Below are 14,891 nucleotides of genomic sequence, written 5' to 3'. Positions count from 1 at the left end.
ACCCAGTGGTCCAGGAACCCAAAGCCCTCCCTCCTGCACCATCTCTTCAGCCACGCATTCATCTGCTCTATCCCTGCATTCCTCTACTCACTAGCACGTGACACTGGGAATAATCCAGAGATTACAAACTTTGAGGTCCTGCTTTTTAATCTGCTTCCTCGCTCCATAAATTCCTGTTGTAGGACCTCATCCCTCTTTCTACCTATGATTTTGGTGCCAATGTGAACCATGACTTCTGACTGTTCACCCTCCCCTTCAGAATGGCCTGCAGCTGCTCCGTGACATCCTGGACCTAGTACCAGGGAAGTCACTTACCATCCTGGACTCACGTTTGCGGCCACAGAAACGCCTATCTGTAACCATTACGATATAATCCCCTATCACTATAGCTCTCCCACGATTGTTCCTCCCCTCCTGTGCAGCTGAGCCACCCGTGGTGCCACAGACCTGGCTCTTGGCACATTCCCCTGAGAAGCTATATTCCACACTTGTATCCAAAGTGGAAAATCTGTTAGATCGGGAAATGGGCCCAGGGGTTTCATGCACTACCTGCCTTGTACTTCTACTCTGCCTTGCAGTCACCCATTACTTTTCTGCTTGAGCAGTCTTTCCCTCCGGTGTGGCCACCTCCATGAGGATCTCAGCCTTGCGGATGCTCCAATGTTTCCAGCCGCTGCTCCAGATCTGAAACGCGGATTTTAAGTAGCTGCAGCTGGAGACACTTCCTGTACAAGTGTTACCCTGGACTCTGGAAGAGTCCCTGACTTTCCACATTGCACAGGAGGAGTACTCCATGCTGCCAAGCTGCCCTGCCATGACTTATCCATAATTTACTCACTTAAATTACCCAACAAATTGATTATATACACGAGGGACCTTGATTCCCTAAATATCAAACTCCTCAATACTGAAGTAGTCCGTGTAGAAATGCAGCAAGACTTGGATAGTATCCAGGCTTGGTCTGATAAGTGGCAAGTAACATTCGCGCCACACAAGTGTCAGGCAATGACCATCTCCAACAGAGAGAATCTAGCCATCTGCCCTTGACATTCAATGGCATTACCATCGTTGAATCCCCTACTTTCAACATCCTAGGGGCTACCATTGACCAGAAACTTAACTGGAGTAGCCCATATAAACACCGTGGCTACAGGAACAGGTGAGAGGCTCGGAGTCCTGCGGCGAGTAACTCACCTCCTGACTCCCCTAAGAATGTCCACCATCGACAAGGCACAAGTCAGGAATGTGATGGAATACTCTGCACTTGCCTGGATGGTTGCAGCCCCAACAACACACAAGAAGCTTGACACCATCCAGGACAAAGCAACATGCTTTATTGGCACCCCATCTACAAACATTCACTCCCTCCACCACCGATGCACATTGGCAGATACGTGTACCATCAACAAGATGCACTGCAGCAACGCACCAAGGCTCCTTAGACAGTAACTTCCAAACCCGCAAACTCTGCCAAATAGAAGGACAAGGGCAGCAAATTCATGGGAACACCACCACCTGCAAGTTACCCTCCAAGTCACACACCATCCTGAGGTGGAACGACATCGCCGTTCCTTCACTGTCACTGGGCCAAAACCCTGTAACCCCCTTCCTAACAGCACTGTGGGTGTACCTACCCCACAAGACTGCAGCAGTTCAAGAAGGCACCTCACCAGCAACTTCTCAAGGGCAATTTGGGATGGGCAATAAATGCTGGCCAGGCCAGCGACGCCCACCTCCGATGCATGCATAAAAATACTATACTAAAAAACTGTAGCTCTTTCACTTAATTTGTTTACTTACGCAGCTATTTCAAGTTATTCCCTAACAGCAGTTACTCACCAACTAACCAACTTGCAGCTTCCCTGTGATGTCACTTTTGACTTTTTTTCAAAACTCAGGTGCGCATGGACTGCTGTCCTCTCCCAGAAGGTAAGTGAATGCCCGCAGCCTCGTGCTGAATTTATCTACTCTCGTTCTCGGCTTTCCCAAACAGGTCCGATTGCTCTCCACCCCTGAAGTTATGTCTCCTTTACTGAAGGTCAGATGATATGTAGACATCTTCTCTTTTGACCTTATGATTGAAGCATGGTGCTTGATGAAGCAAGTGTAGATAGTTGCGTCTCGGACACTACCACAAGGAACTCCTGAAGTGATGTCCTGCAGCTGAGATTGTTGACCTCCAACAATCACAACCATCTTCCTTTGCGTTAGGTATGACTCCAACCAGCAGAGAGTTTTCCGCTCACCTGTAGAGTTCAGCTCTTTTGCCCATGTTTGAACCAAGGCTATAATGAGGTCAGGAGCTGAGTGGCTGATAAGGGTAATGATGTTGAAGTGGTGTACATAGACTCCCAAAAGGCATTTGATAAAGTGTCACACAACAGGTTTGTCAGCAAAGGGAGAGCCCATGAATAAACAGGACAGTTGCTGTATCAATTGGAAATTGGCTGAGCAACAACACAGTGTAGTGGTGAATGTTTTTTTGTTTTCCCTAGGGCTGGAGGAAGTAGCCAGTGGGTTCCCCGGGTGTTGGTATCAGCACCAGTGCTTTTCTTGATCTATATGAATGGCCTGGCCTTGGATGTGTAGGGCATGATTTTGATCGACGACACAAAAGGTGGAAGTATTGTGAATTATGAGGATAGCGATTAGCTTCAGGCGGACGTCGACAGGCTGGGAGAATGGGTGGTAAGAAAGCAGCTGCAATTTAATAATGGGAAGTGTGAAGTGATTCATTTTGGTAGGAAGAACGAGGAGGTACAGTATAAAATACTGAATACAATTCTACAGGGGTGCAGGAGCTGAGGGACCTGCGGGTATATGTGCTCATTTTGTTGATAGTTGCAGGGCAGAGAAAGCCTTTAATAAGGCCTACACGATCCAAGGATTTATGAAGAGGGTCATATAGTACAAGATCTATGAAGCTGTGACAAACCTGTATAAAATATGGTTCCGTCTCAACTGGAGTATTGCGTCTAATCCTGGCACCACAATTTAGGAAAGATGTGAAAGCTGTAGACAGGGTGCAGAAAATATTTTCAGACACGTTGCAGGATGAGGGACTTCAGTTGACTGGGTCGATTGGAGAAGCTGAGGTTGTTCTCCATACAGACGAGAACGTCGAGAGGAGATTTGATAGAAGTGTTTAAAATTATGAAGGGTCTGGAGAGTGTAGCTCGGGATAAGCTGTTCCCATTGGCCGACAGTTCCATAAGCAAAGGACATTGACTTAAGGTGATTGGCAAAGAAGCAAAGGTGCAGCGAATGGTTAGGATTTGGAATGCAAAGCCTTAGACATTGGTGGAGGCGGATTCAACCGTGTGATTTACAGTGGAATTGGAAAATTATCTGAACAGAAAAAAAACACATAGCTAGGGAAAGTCCAGGGGCTGGAGGGGACTAGCCGAATTGCTCTGCAGTGTCCAGAACAGACACGACAGGCTGCATGGCCTTCTTTTGTACTGTAACAATCCTGGCTCTATGATACTATAAACGAACATGTGAACATTCCGACTCTTTACCAGCCTCTAAGGTACATGCAGTGCAAGCTTTGAGCAGATGACTGCGCCTGTCAGACCAAGTGATGGTGCGACATTATCAATGCTGTGCTGTTGCTCTCTCTCTCTCTCTGTCTATCTGCTGGAGCTGCCGTGCCTGGGAAGCTGACAGTTTTGGATTATCATTGGAAAGTATGAAATCAGAAGGCGAGGGTTGAATTCAGGGATTGTTGCTGGGATGGAAAGCAGGAGATCCATGGTCCCACCACCGGTAGCTTGCACATCATCCCAGACAGCACTGATGAGGGGGAGGTGGAAGTTAAGAAGGGGCATAAGGCAGACACATAGCATCATCCTGAATGCTCTCGGTGATGCCGGATGCTACGGGTTCAGTCATAGCTGGTGTCATGATGTGGAGAACCGTCTCCTCCATCAGTCTCTGGGGATGAAGGTATGCCTGGCCCCCATCAGTTTAGTGCTGCTCCCTGAGATTATAGGCAACATATCCTGCAATAGCGCGGTCATAATCTCAGTGATTGTATTTCACTGTGTTTGGGTGATGTTCCTGCCATACCTGAATAGCTGGTGGTATGTGGAGGCAGCGAGAGATAGTTATGAGACGGCTATCAGTGATGAGGTGGAGCATGTGAATGTTAGGTGTGGGTCCTGATTGTTTGAGATTGCTGATGGGTGAGTAATGGGGGTGTAGTGAACATTGAGCAGTGTGATAAGTTGGTAATGATGGGGGTAGGAGATGCCATATGGAGATGAATTCACTGATATTGACATGGAGAAGGACGATGTAGGTGTCGAGGTCAGGGAGGGGGTTTGTGATATAACTGAGTATATTAACATTGAAAGAGAGGAAGCATTAGCTGGTTTACCGGGTTTTAAAGCGGATAAATCCCCAGGCCCAGATGAATGTACCCAGGCTGTTATGTGAGGCATGGGAGGAGATAGCAGGGGCTTTGACACAAATGTTCAAATACTCCCTGGCCACAGGAGAGGTACCAGAGGACTGGAGGACAGCGAATGTGGTAGCAATATTTAAGAAGGATAGCAGGGATAAGCCATTTAATTACAGGCTGGTGAGTTTAACATCAGTGGTAGGAAAAATTTTGGGACAAATTCTGAGGGACAGGATTAATCTCCACTTGGAGAGAAACGGATAAATCAGGGATAGTCAATACGGCTTTGGATTTTTTGAGGCGGTGACGAAATGTGTAGATGAGGGTAAAGCAGCGAATGTAGTCTTTCTGGACTTCAGTAAAACCTTTGAAAAGATCCCGCATGGGAGAATGGTTAAGAAGGTAAGAGCCCGTGGGATTCAGGGCCATTTGACAGATTGGATCCAACATTGGCTTTGTGGTAGGAGGCAGAGGATAACGGTCGAGTGTTGTATTTGCGAGTGGAAGCCTGTGACCAGTGGTGTAACGGAGGGATCGGTGCTGGGACCCCTGCTGTTTGTAGTGTACATTAATGATTTGGATGTGAATATCGTAGGTATGATCAGTAAGTTCGCGGATGACACGAAAATTGGTGGCATTGTAAAAAGTGAGGAGGAAAGCCTGAGATTACAGAACGATATAGATGGGCTGGTAAGGTGGGCGGAGCTGTGGCAAATGGAGTTTCATCCTGAGAAGTGTGAGGTGATGCATTTCTGCAGGGCTAACACAGCAAGGGAACATACAATGTTTGGCAGGACCCTAGGAAGTACAGAGGGTCAGACAGTCCTTCGTGTACTTGTACATAGATCACTGAAGACAGTAGCACAGATAGATAAGGTGGTTAGGAAGACATATTGGGATACTTGCCTTTATTATTCAAGGCATAGAATATGAGAGCAGGGAGGTTATGATGGAGCTGGATAAAACACTAGTTAGGCCACAGTTGGAGAGCTGTGTACAGTTCTGGGCACCACATTATAGGAAGGATGTGATTGCTCTGGAGAGGATGCAGACATGATTCACCAGGATGTTGCCTGGGTTGAAGCATTTCAGCCATGAAGAGAGACTGAAAAGGCTTGGGCTGTTTTCCTTAGAGCAGAGAAGGCTGAGGGGAGATATGATTGAGGTGCACAAAATTATGAGGGGCATTGATAGACTAGATAGGAAGAAACTTTCTTTCCCCTTAGCAGAGGGGTCAATAACAAGGGGGCATAGATTTAAGGTAATGTGCAGAATGCTTATAGGGGATTTGAGGGAAAATGTTTTCACCCAGAGGGTGGTTGGAAATGGAGCACGCTGCCTGAAGAGGTGGTAGAGGCAGGAAACCACACAATATTTAAGAAGTATTTAGATGAGCACTTGAGATGCCATAGCATGCAAGACTAATGCCCAAGTGCTGGAAAATGGGATGAGAATAGTTAGGTGCTTGATGACCAGCACAGGCACGATGGACCAAATGGCCTGTTTCTGTGCTGTATAACTCTATTTCCCTATGACCCGTGTGAGCTCATTTAATTTCTTCTGGCACTGCTGCCATGTCCTCGGATCCAGGCATCCTGCATTGACCTCCCTCGTCCCCAGCTCCCATTCCTTTCAGTGGTTTTTTTCTTGAGGTTCTGCACTCCCTCTCGACGGAAACATGGCCTCTGTCCTCCTCCTGGCCTCCATGATAAAGGCTTCAGCACCAACTCCATGTGCCCTAGCATTAGGTGATTAAAATTCAGATTTTCCATGTATGATCTGCTGGGACGTGCCCTACCTTTTAATGTAGGTTTAGCATACATTTCCCACTTTTATTCTCTGTATATACATTTAAAAAGCATAGGATCTCATTATTTCCTGCTTTGTTAACCTGTTTGGAGACCTTCAAATATTTAAGCACAAATAAGCCCCTTGTCTCTGTCCTTGTACTCGCTTTAAAGTTGTATCTGTTAGCTTGTATTATCCCTCCACATATAGCCTTCTAAAATGCATTACCTCACACAAATGCTGTGTCAGTTAACAATTCTGAAGATTGAAGCTGTTGTTTTCAGTTCCAGCACCAAAGTCCATTTACTGTCTACTGATTCCAACCCTCTCCCTTTCAACTGTGTGAGACTAAACCAGACAGTTCACAGCTTTGGTGTCATATTTGAACCTGAGAAGAGATTCCAACCACATATAAGCACCTTCATTAATAAAGCATATGTTCACCTCTGTAACATGATTCGACTTCGACCCTTTCTCAGCTCCTCTGCTCAAAACCTTCATAACAGCCTTCTTAACCTCTAGACTTGACTATTCCAATGCCTGTCTGATGATATCCCACATTCTACTCACTGCAAACCTTAGATTAGATTTTTTAGATTAGAGATACAGCACTGAAACAGGCCCTTCGGCCCACCGAGTCTGTGCCGAACATCAACCACCCATTTATACTAATCCTACACTAATCCCATATTCCTACCAAACATCCCCACCTGTCCCTATATTTCCCTACCACCTACCTACACTAGTGACAATTTATAATGGCCAATTTACCTATCAACCTGCAAGTCGTTTGGCTTGTGGGAGGAAACCGGAGCACCCGGAGAAAACCCACGCAGACACAGGGAGAACTTGCAAACTCCACACAGGCAGTACCCGGAATCGAACCCGGGTCCCTGGAGCTGTGAGGCTGCGGTGCTAACCACTGCGCCACTGTGCCGCCCTAGGTCGTTCAAAACTCTGCTGCTGATGTGTCAACTCACAGGAACTCCCGTTCACGTATAACTCTTGTGCTCGCATGACCATCATTGTCTTTCGATTAACAAGGCTCTTGATTTTAAAGCTTTCTTTCTTGTTTTCAAATTCCTTCATGGTCTCTTCTGCTGATCTGGATTTTATGTGCACCCCTGAGTCATGGTCGGAAGGGAGGGGAGGGGGAGGTGCAAATAGAATCATGTTGAGTGATGGGGCAGCTGGCCCATCACCAACCCACCACAAAACAATGTTGCCTGGGGCAGGATCGGGCGATTGAGGCCCTAAAGTGGCCCATTCGCGGTCGTTTAAGCGCTTCTTCCCACCACTGCTGGGATCTAACCAGCAGCAGGGGTACCTATGCGATTTGAGGAGGATGCCTTGTATAATGGGGCGCCCTTTCGGTGGGCTTGGGCTCCCTCCTCTGTGGGCAATCTATGGCCCATGGAGTGCCCTGTCCAGGAAACAATGAAACTCCCAGGAATCCCTCCCCCCTGGGCTTCACGACCAATCTCCAATTGCCCTCACTGGGGCCGTCCAGATTGCCTCTGACGACATCCCTTCATCATAAAACCAAGAAGTGCTGGGAACACTCATTAGGTCTGGCAGCATCTATGGAATGAGCAGCAAAGTTAATGTTTCAGGTTAGTGACTTTTCATCAGAACTGGCAAAGGTTAGAAGTTTATTTATTTATTTAGAGATACAGCACCGAGTCTGTGCCGACCATTAACCACCCATTTATACTAATCCTACACTGATCCCATATTTCTACCACATCCTCACCTGTCCCTACATTCTCCGACCACCTACCTATACTAAGGGCAATTTATAATGGCCAATTTACCTATCAAGTCTTTTGTTGGTGGAAGGAAACCGGAGCACTCGGCGAAAACCCATGCTGATTTGCAAACTCCACACAGGCAGTACCCAGAATTGAACCCGTGTCGCTGGAGCTGTGAGGCTGCGGTGCTAACCACTGCGCCACTGTCCCGCCCTAATGTAATAGGTTTTAAGCAAATCAAGTGGAGGTGGGGCAAAAGAGAACAAATCAGAAGGTATTGATCGCACAAAGGGTCACAGAGAATAACTAACATGGAAGTCATTGGGCAAAAGCAAATACAAAGAGTGTGTTAATGGTGTGGTGAAAGACAAAGCGTTAGTACAGAGAGGGTGTTAAATGGCAGAATAATGAAAGCTCTAGCCACATGCAAGAATATGAGGGAAAAAAAGTGGGCAGGCACATGGCAATAAAATATTGTAATGATGGAACAAACTAAAATAAAATGAAATAAAAAAAATTCAAAGTAATACTAAAATAGAAAGGGTTCTATGCATGCTCTGAAAGTATTGAACTGAACGTTCAGTCTGGCATGCTGTCGTGTGCCTAATCAGTCAATGAGGTGCTGTTCCTTCAGGTTGTGTTGATGTTCACTGGAACACTTCAGCAATCCCAGGGCACAGATGTGAGCATGAGAGCAGGGAGGTGGTGTGTTGAAATGGCAATCAACAGGAAGCTCGGGGTCGTGATTTCGGACTGAGTAGAGGTGCTCCGCAAAGTAGTTGCCCAATCTGTGTTTGCTCTCTCCAATGCAGAGGAGACCACATTGTGAGCAGCGAATACAGTACCCTAACATCTTCTGGGATACAGGATCAGAGGCGAAGGGACCCAATCGCATTGTGCCTAATGCGACCTTCCTCCCCAAAGTGAAGAGAGCCCCCTTTAGGTGGAATTACACGAGCAGTTAGTGGGAGCCCCGCCACTTGTGCAGGCCATCCAGTGAAACAAGGTCGTCTCTTGCAGGCTTGGGGCCTCCTCCACGGGTAATCTGTGCCCCCTCAGCAGCAAAGGCAGCACCTCTGGTAAACATCCTGCACTCAACACGCAGCCTCGTCCATCTGCTGGGAACTACTGGACTGCCACCGGTGACCCTGCAACACCTACATGGGGTCTGGGACTCTAAAGCTGCTCCTGCTCCCAGGCCTCGTGCGATAGCAGCAGTGCCCCCCGCTTCCTTATTTGCCCAGGCGAAGCTGCTATACTTACTTTGGCTATGAGTCTCTAGTTGTGGCCCTGGTACCCGGACAACTGAGGTACTGACAATGGTCCCCAGACGCTGACTGATCATTCATACCCAAACACATTTAATTGGGCTCCAACCTCCTGTAATGGTCCGTGCCCAAGGACTGGTTTATTACCATCAGTGCCCTTCTAGTCCCTCACAGATCCCAGAGGACACCACCCCACACTTACCTGGAATCTGGAGCTCCTGCAATGCTTACAGGCCTAGTTAGTATCGGCATTAACCCGTGCTCTGTGGCAGGCCCCAGCGAACCTGCCACATTTAACTGGGATGTGGGGCTCCAGCAATGCATCTGGTCCCAGACTTGGTGTAGTACCAACAGTGGCTCCTCCTCCCTGAATGGCCCCGTGATCCCCCAAACTTACCTTGGGTCTAGGACTCCAGTGATGGCCCTGGTTCCAGGAATGAAGTTCTTCCGGGAGAGGCTCCACTCCCAAGCAGGCCCCAGTGACTAGAAAAATCTTATCTGGTGTTCAGGGTATCCAAGAATGGGCCTGAACCCAGTGCTGGTGTAGTACTGGGGGTGGCCTCCACTGCCTCAATGACCCTCATGAAAGGTCACAGACCTGAAACGTTCACTCTGCTTCTCTCCACACAGATGCTTCCTGAGCTGTTGAGTAATTCCAGGGTTTACTATTTTTTTAATCTTTATATTTGGCTTCCAATTGAGGGAGGAGTGAGGAGATAGTCCTTATTTCTCATTATTGTATATATTGTTTTCGAAACCTGATAATAACAATCAGTTCCCCACATTTTTTTTTCAAATTAAAACAAAATGCCGTTTGCTTCGGACATTGTAAGGCTTGTAGTTTAAGAGAACATTTTTACTTTATTTTTCGTTGTATGTCAGCATTTGGTGGTTTTAGCTGTATTGTTGCCATGCCAATCTGATATAAAACAGGCTGGCTGATGCCCATGAACCACCCCATCACCAAGATAAACAAAATAAATGGCTTTCCCATTACCCCACCAAAAAAAACCGTACATTTAATATGTGACCTCCCCTACAGCTGCACAACGTGCAGAGGTCACACATTCCCCTCCCCACAATACACATGTAGAGTTAACTCGCCACCCCCCAACCCGCCCCCGCACTATAATAAAAATACTAAATTGCCCCCTCACTACCTCGATGGTGCCAGCTTTCCCTGGACGGGAAACAGAAGGCGTATCAGTGCCAGCCGCCACGCGCAAGGTCACAGACAGTTGGCAAGTTCGCAGTGAAAGGAACATTCATTTATTCATATCCTTTATTGCAATATTTAAAGTTGGGACCCACCGCTGAGTGGGGTTTGGATCGGCCATGGAGCCTCACTGCCACCAAGAAGATTGAGACTAGCAATGCTGGCATTGAACTCATCAATATTCTGCCCAGTGTTTCAGCCCACTGACCCTTGGTCTGAAATGTGAGAGATGAAAGTTTGAACAGATTTAAAGGAGTTGGGGGCATTATGATCAGCATTGACCTTAACAATTTCACAATCAGACTTTTGACATTTAAACTCTCCTGGCTTCTACCATATCACAGATCTTCCTGTTTGTTCTTTCAGGTCTAATTATTTCACTGCATCACTGAATACAGCAACATATTTGTCATTCTCAATAAGTCCTCAAAGTAACAGGGGTGTGGGGCTCCAGCAATGCATATGGTCCCAGGCGTACCTGGGAGTGGAGCCTCTCCTGGAAGTACTCCATCCCTGGAACCAGGGCCATCACTGGAGTCCTGGACACAAGGTAAGTTTTGGGGGTCAGCGGGCCAGTCAGGGAGGCGGAGCCACTGCTGGTACTACACTGAGTCTGGGACCAGATGTATTGCTGGAGCCCCACACCCAGTTAAGTTGAGTCCTTGTAACTTTGCTCCAAGCCTGATGTCTGACTTCCCTGTTTATTTCCCTTCCTCACAGCTAACTTGCTGACGATTGGGATCCTGTGTCGAAGAAAGTGTGGCCTCTCCAAATGTGTCACTCGCTACCTGGTGGCCATGGCAGTGGCGGATCTACTGGTCATTATCCTTGACCTGATATTGAGGCACATTCCCATTCGTTATCGGGCACAATTTCTGTTCCTGTTGTCCGTCCCCATATGTAATATCCATGCTGTTCTACTTTACGCAGCCACAGACTGTTCTGTCTGGTTCACTGTCACTTTCACCTTTGATCGATTTGTGGCCATTTGTTGCCAGAAGCTGAAAAGTAAATATTGCACCGAGAAAACGGCGGTTGTGGTTCTGGGAACAGTGACTGCGCTGAGCTGTCTGAAGAACATCTTTTGGTTTTTTATGTTAACAACTCGCTATCAGCTGTTCAACCAATCTACGTTTTGTTACATAACAATGGCTGGTCTGACCAAGTGGTTCTGGGGAGCAATCGAGTTCCTCAATCATAGTCTAACGGTGCTTGTTCCCTTTGTGGTGATTCTGTTGCTCAATGCAATGACCGTCAGGCACATTTTAGTGAGCAACAGAGGTCGCAGGAGACTCCGGGTTCAGAGCAATGGGGAGAATCACAGAGACCCAGAGATGGAGAGCCGAAGGAAATCCATCATTTTACTGTTAGTTATCTCAGCCAATTTCATCCTGTTATGGACAACGTTGATGGTGTATTGGCTGTGGAACCGGATGTTTTGGTTGGGGTATCGGTCTGTCCCTGGTCTTGTGCGGGAAGCGGGCTTTATGCTGCAGCTCCTGGGTTGCTGCACAAACACTGCGATTTATGCTGTTACCCAGACTCAGTTTCGGGAGCAGGTGAAGAATGTGCTGAAATATCCATTTACTCGAATTGTTAAATTAATTCAATGATGTGAGGGATTGAATCATTGACCCATCCCAACGCTCTTGGGGGCGGGATCTGTCGCTCTGGTGGCACAGCAGGGTCTGAGCCTGTCGCTATGTTGACGGGGGAGTTGGGCGAGGGCTAAATGGGGTTGAGGTCTGTCACTATGTTGACAGAGCGGGGGCGTTGCCTGTTGCTATTGTTTTGGAGTGGGAGCTGGGCCTGTATGGATGGTGACAGGGCGAGGCCAGACCTGATCACCACGGTCACGTAGAGTGGTGGCGAGGACTGTTCCATATTTTGACGTGAGAGTTGGGGCATACAGACATGCAAACATCCGGACATACGAATTCGGAGAAGGAGTAGGTGACTCCACCCTTCGAGCCTGCTCCTCCATTCAATAGGTTCATGACTGAACTGATTACTCCACATTTCTGCCTAACCCCGATAACCTTCCACACCTGGGGCGGGGCCTAATTTACATGGGGAGGGGCTGACGGGGCGTGGCCTGTTCCTCATGGTGATGGCCAGGAGTGGGGAGTTCAGGCCTGATCCACATGGTGATGGGCAGTGTGGACAAGGCCTGTCGCCTTGAAGCAAGGAGTTGGCTGTTCCAAAGGTGACGCTGCAATGACAGGTTGCAGTGCCTGACGTCCACCGGCCCCGCTCACTGCTTCGCCGATTGGAAGATAGAGGGCTCGAGAGGAAAGCATCACCAGTGGCCCCGCTCTCCGGCGCTCTCTGTGGCAACCAGGGCAACAAGTACCGGAAGAGAAAAATGGTGTGAAGCTTCAGCCTGAATATTTCAAAATAATGTGTGACCCTGTTGAACCCTGTATGATCCTTAATAATCCTTTTCACACATTAAATGCTTTTAGATCATTTGTAATACATTATAACTCTTCCAAATCATCTATAATTATTTGGAACCCTTTATAGTTCTTAGCAATATTTTATAACCCTGTATAATGTTTTATAATCTCTCATAAACCTTCATAAAACTTCCTAATATTTCGAACATTTATAATAATCTATAAGTCTCTATAATTCTTCATAATGCTTAATAATCCTTTCTACTTCTTTATAATGGTTTCCAATTCATTATAATTATTTATGATACTTTATAACCCTCTATAATGCTTTGCAATTCTTTATAAACCTTCATGATCCTTAAAAACCTTCATAACACATTATAACCGGTTATAATACTTCCAAATCCTACAAGGCACGTTATATCTCTTTTCAATCTTTATATCCCTTTATGAGCCTTATAATCAGTTATTATCCTTTATAGCACTTTAAAATGAACAGTAAGACTTGATAATCCTTTTAACTGCTTTATAATACTTTCTAATCTCTTGTGAACTCACAGGACAACGTTCTTGCTTGCAGTGTGTCCTTGCTGAACTGCACTTGTGATGCTGCCTGCAGTGTCAGCATTATGGTAGAGGTCACATGACCAGGAGGCACAGTAGTACAATATTGCATTTCTATCCCAAACAGTCCAGTTTTCATACAGAAATAACAACAGTGAATTGCACAAATTATTATTTACACTGTGAGTTGCCCACTTCACCCATTACGCACACAACCGCTCCAATGCATTAACAGATCCTTATTCCCGTGACACTCTGCACATGCATCGCTCGCAGAGGGCTGAATTGCATATTCCTGCTGCCAAAACCGGCGGCGGGCAAAAACAGGCGGCGCATCGCTGAGCCGCCATGATCCTAATTCCGATGGTTCATTTAAATAGCTGGGACGGGTTGCCCCCACCCCACAGCCCGACAACGTGGAGGGGGCCGGCTGTCCATCCCTGGCAATGGTATCAGCAGCTTGTGTGCAGGAGCTGACGTTATTTTTAATGGGCTTTGAGCCCTGCTGTCTCATTTCAAGTTCTAAAGGTGCAGTTATTAAAACAAAAATGCATTTATTTAGCCCCTCTCTCAGCCCCAATAACCATAAACTTAATTTGTCAGTCACTCCTGTTAATACTTCTGGCTTCTGTCGTATGTTTGCTATTGGAAGCGTAGTTTGGCTGCAGCATGATCTTTGTACCGGACTACTTTCCATGCCTTCAGTAGGTGTGTTTCTCCACTCAAGTATTGGCTGGTAAACATCTATGCCGGGTTTGCTCGCTTTCCTTATGATTCCTTTGGCGATTTTCATGGTTGCCTCAGCCTCTTCATTTGATGGGGGATAGTGAAGGGATGATATATGGTGTTGAATTTTCCAATCCTTTATGAAGCAGTGGAATTATTCACTCGTGAACTGAGAGCCATTGTCATTCATCACAATGTCTGGAACGCCAGAGCAACTGAAGTCTGCTTTCAGGCAGTCAACAATCTCACCGACAGTCTTTGAAGTCAGCTGGTTTATCCTCCCAGTAGTCAGAATAGTTGTCAATGGTGACAATATATTCAGTACCTGTGGGAGTAAAGAGGCCTACTCCCATCTACACCCATAGTCCGTCTGGGATGACATGTGTCATCAGCGGTTCTTTGGCTTGCTTAGCTTGGTACACGTTACATGCACTGCACAGGCTGATGTGTTTCTTGTTTTCATTTCTCATGTTTGACCAGTCGAGCACTTCTATTGCCTTCCTCACACTTGACAAAATTCCTTGCTGGTTTGCATGGATGCGCTTTAGCTGCTCTCCTCTCAACTCCTGAGGAATAATGAATTTATTTCCTTTGTAAAAGATGCCATCTTAGCCTGTCAAGTCATCTCTCTGTCTGCCCAATAAGCTGTTGTAACCACAGGAGTGTCTTTGATCCTTTCAGGCCATCTTTTCCTCACTACTTCTTTCAAAGCATGGACAGCTGCATCTTGTTGGGTTGTTCATTTGATTTGAGTAAGGAGCTTGTCAACCAGAT

At 46.8% G+C, this 14,891-nt stretch overlaps 1 protein-coding gene across 1 annotated transcript in view; it reads left to right on the top strand.

Annotated features, from left to right (window-relative positions):
* LOC137358237 (probable G-protein coupled receptor 139) overlaps positions 1–12,041 on the top strand; it is a 37,420-nt gene extending 25,379 nt beyond the window's left edge. The window contains exon 2 of the mRNA XM_068024127.1: positions 11,149–12,041. Coding sequence (XP_067880228.1) covers positions 11,149–12,041 — 893 coding nt within the window. The remainder of the gene's footprint in view (positions 1–11,148) is intronic.
* Positions 12,042–14,891: the final 2,850 nt, after the last annotated feature.

This window comes from Heterodontus francisci, chromosome 49, assembly GCF_036365525.1.
Source record: "Heterodontus francisci isolate sHetFra1 chromosome 49, sHetFra1.hap1, whole genome shotgun sequence".
Classification (NCBI taxonomy): domain Eukaryota; kingdom Metazoa; phylum Chordata; class Chondrichthyes; order Heterodontiformes; family Heterodontidae; genus Heterodontus; species Heterodontus francisci.
The sequence above is the reverse complement of the archived record's forward strand: the minus strand, read 5'-3'. Positions and strand labels throughout refer to the sequence as shown.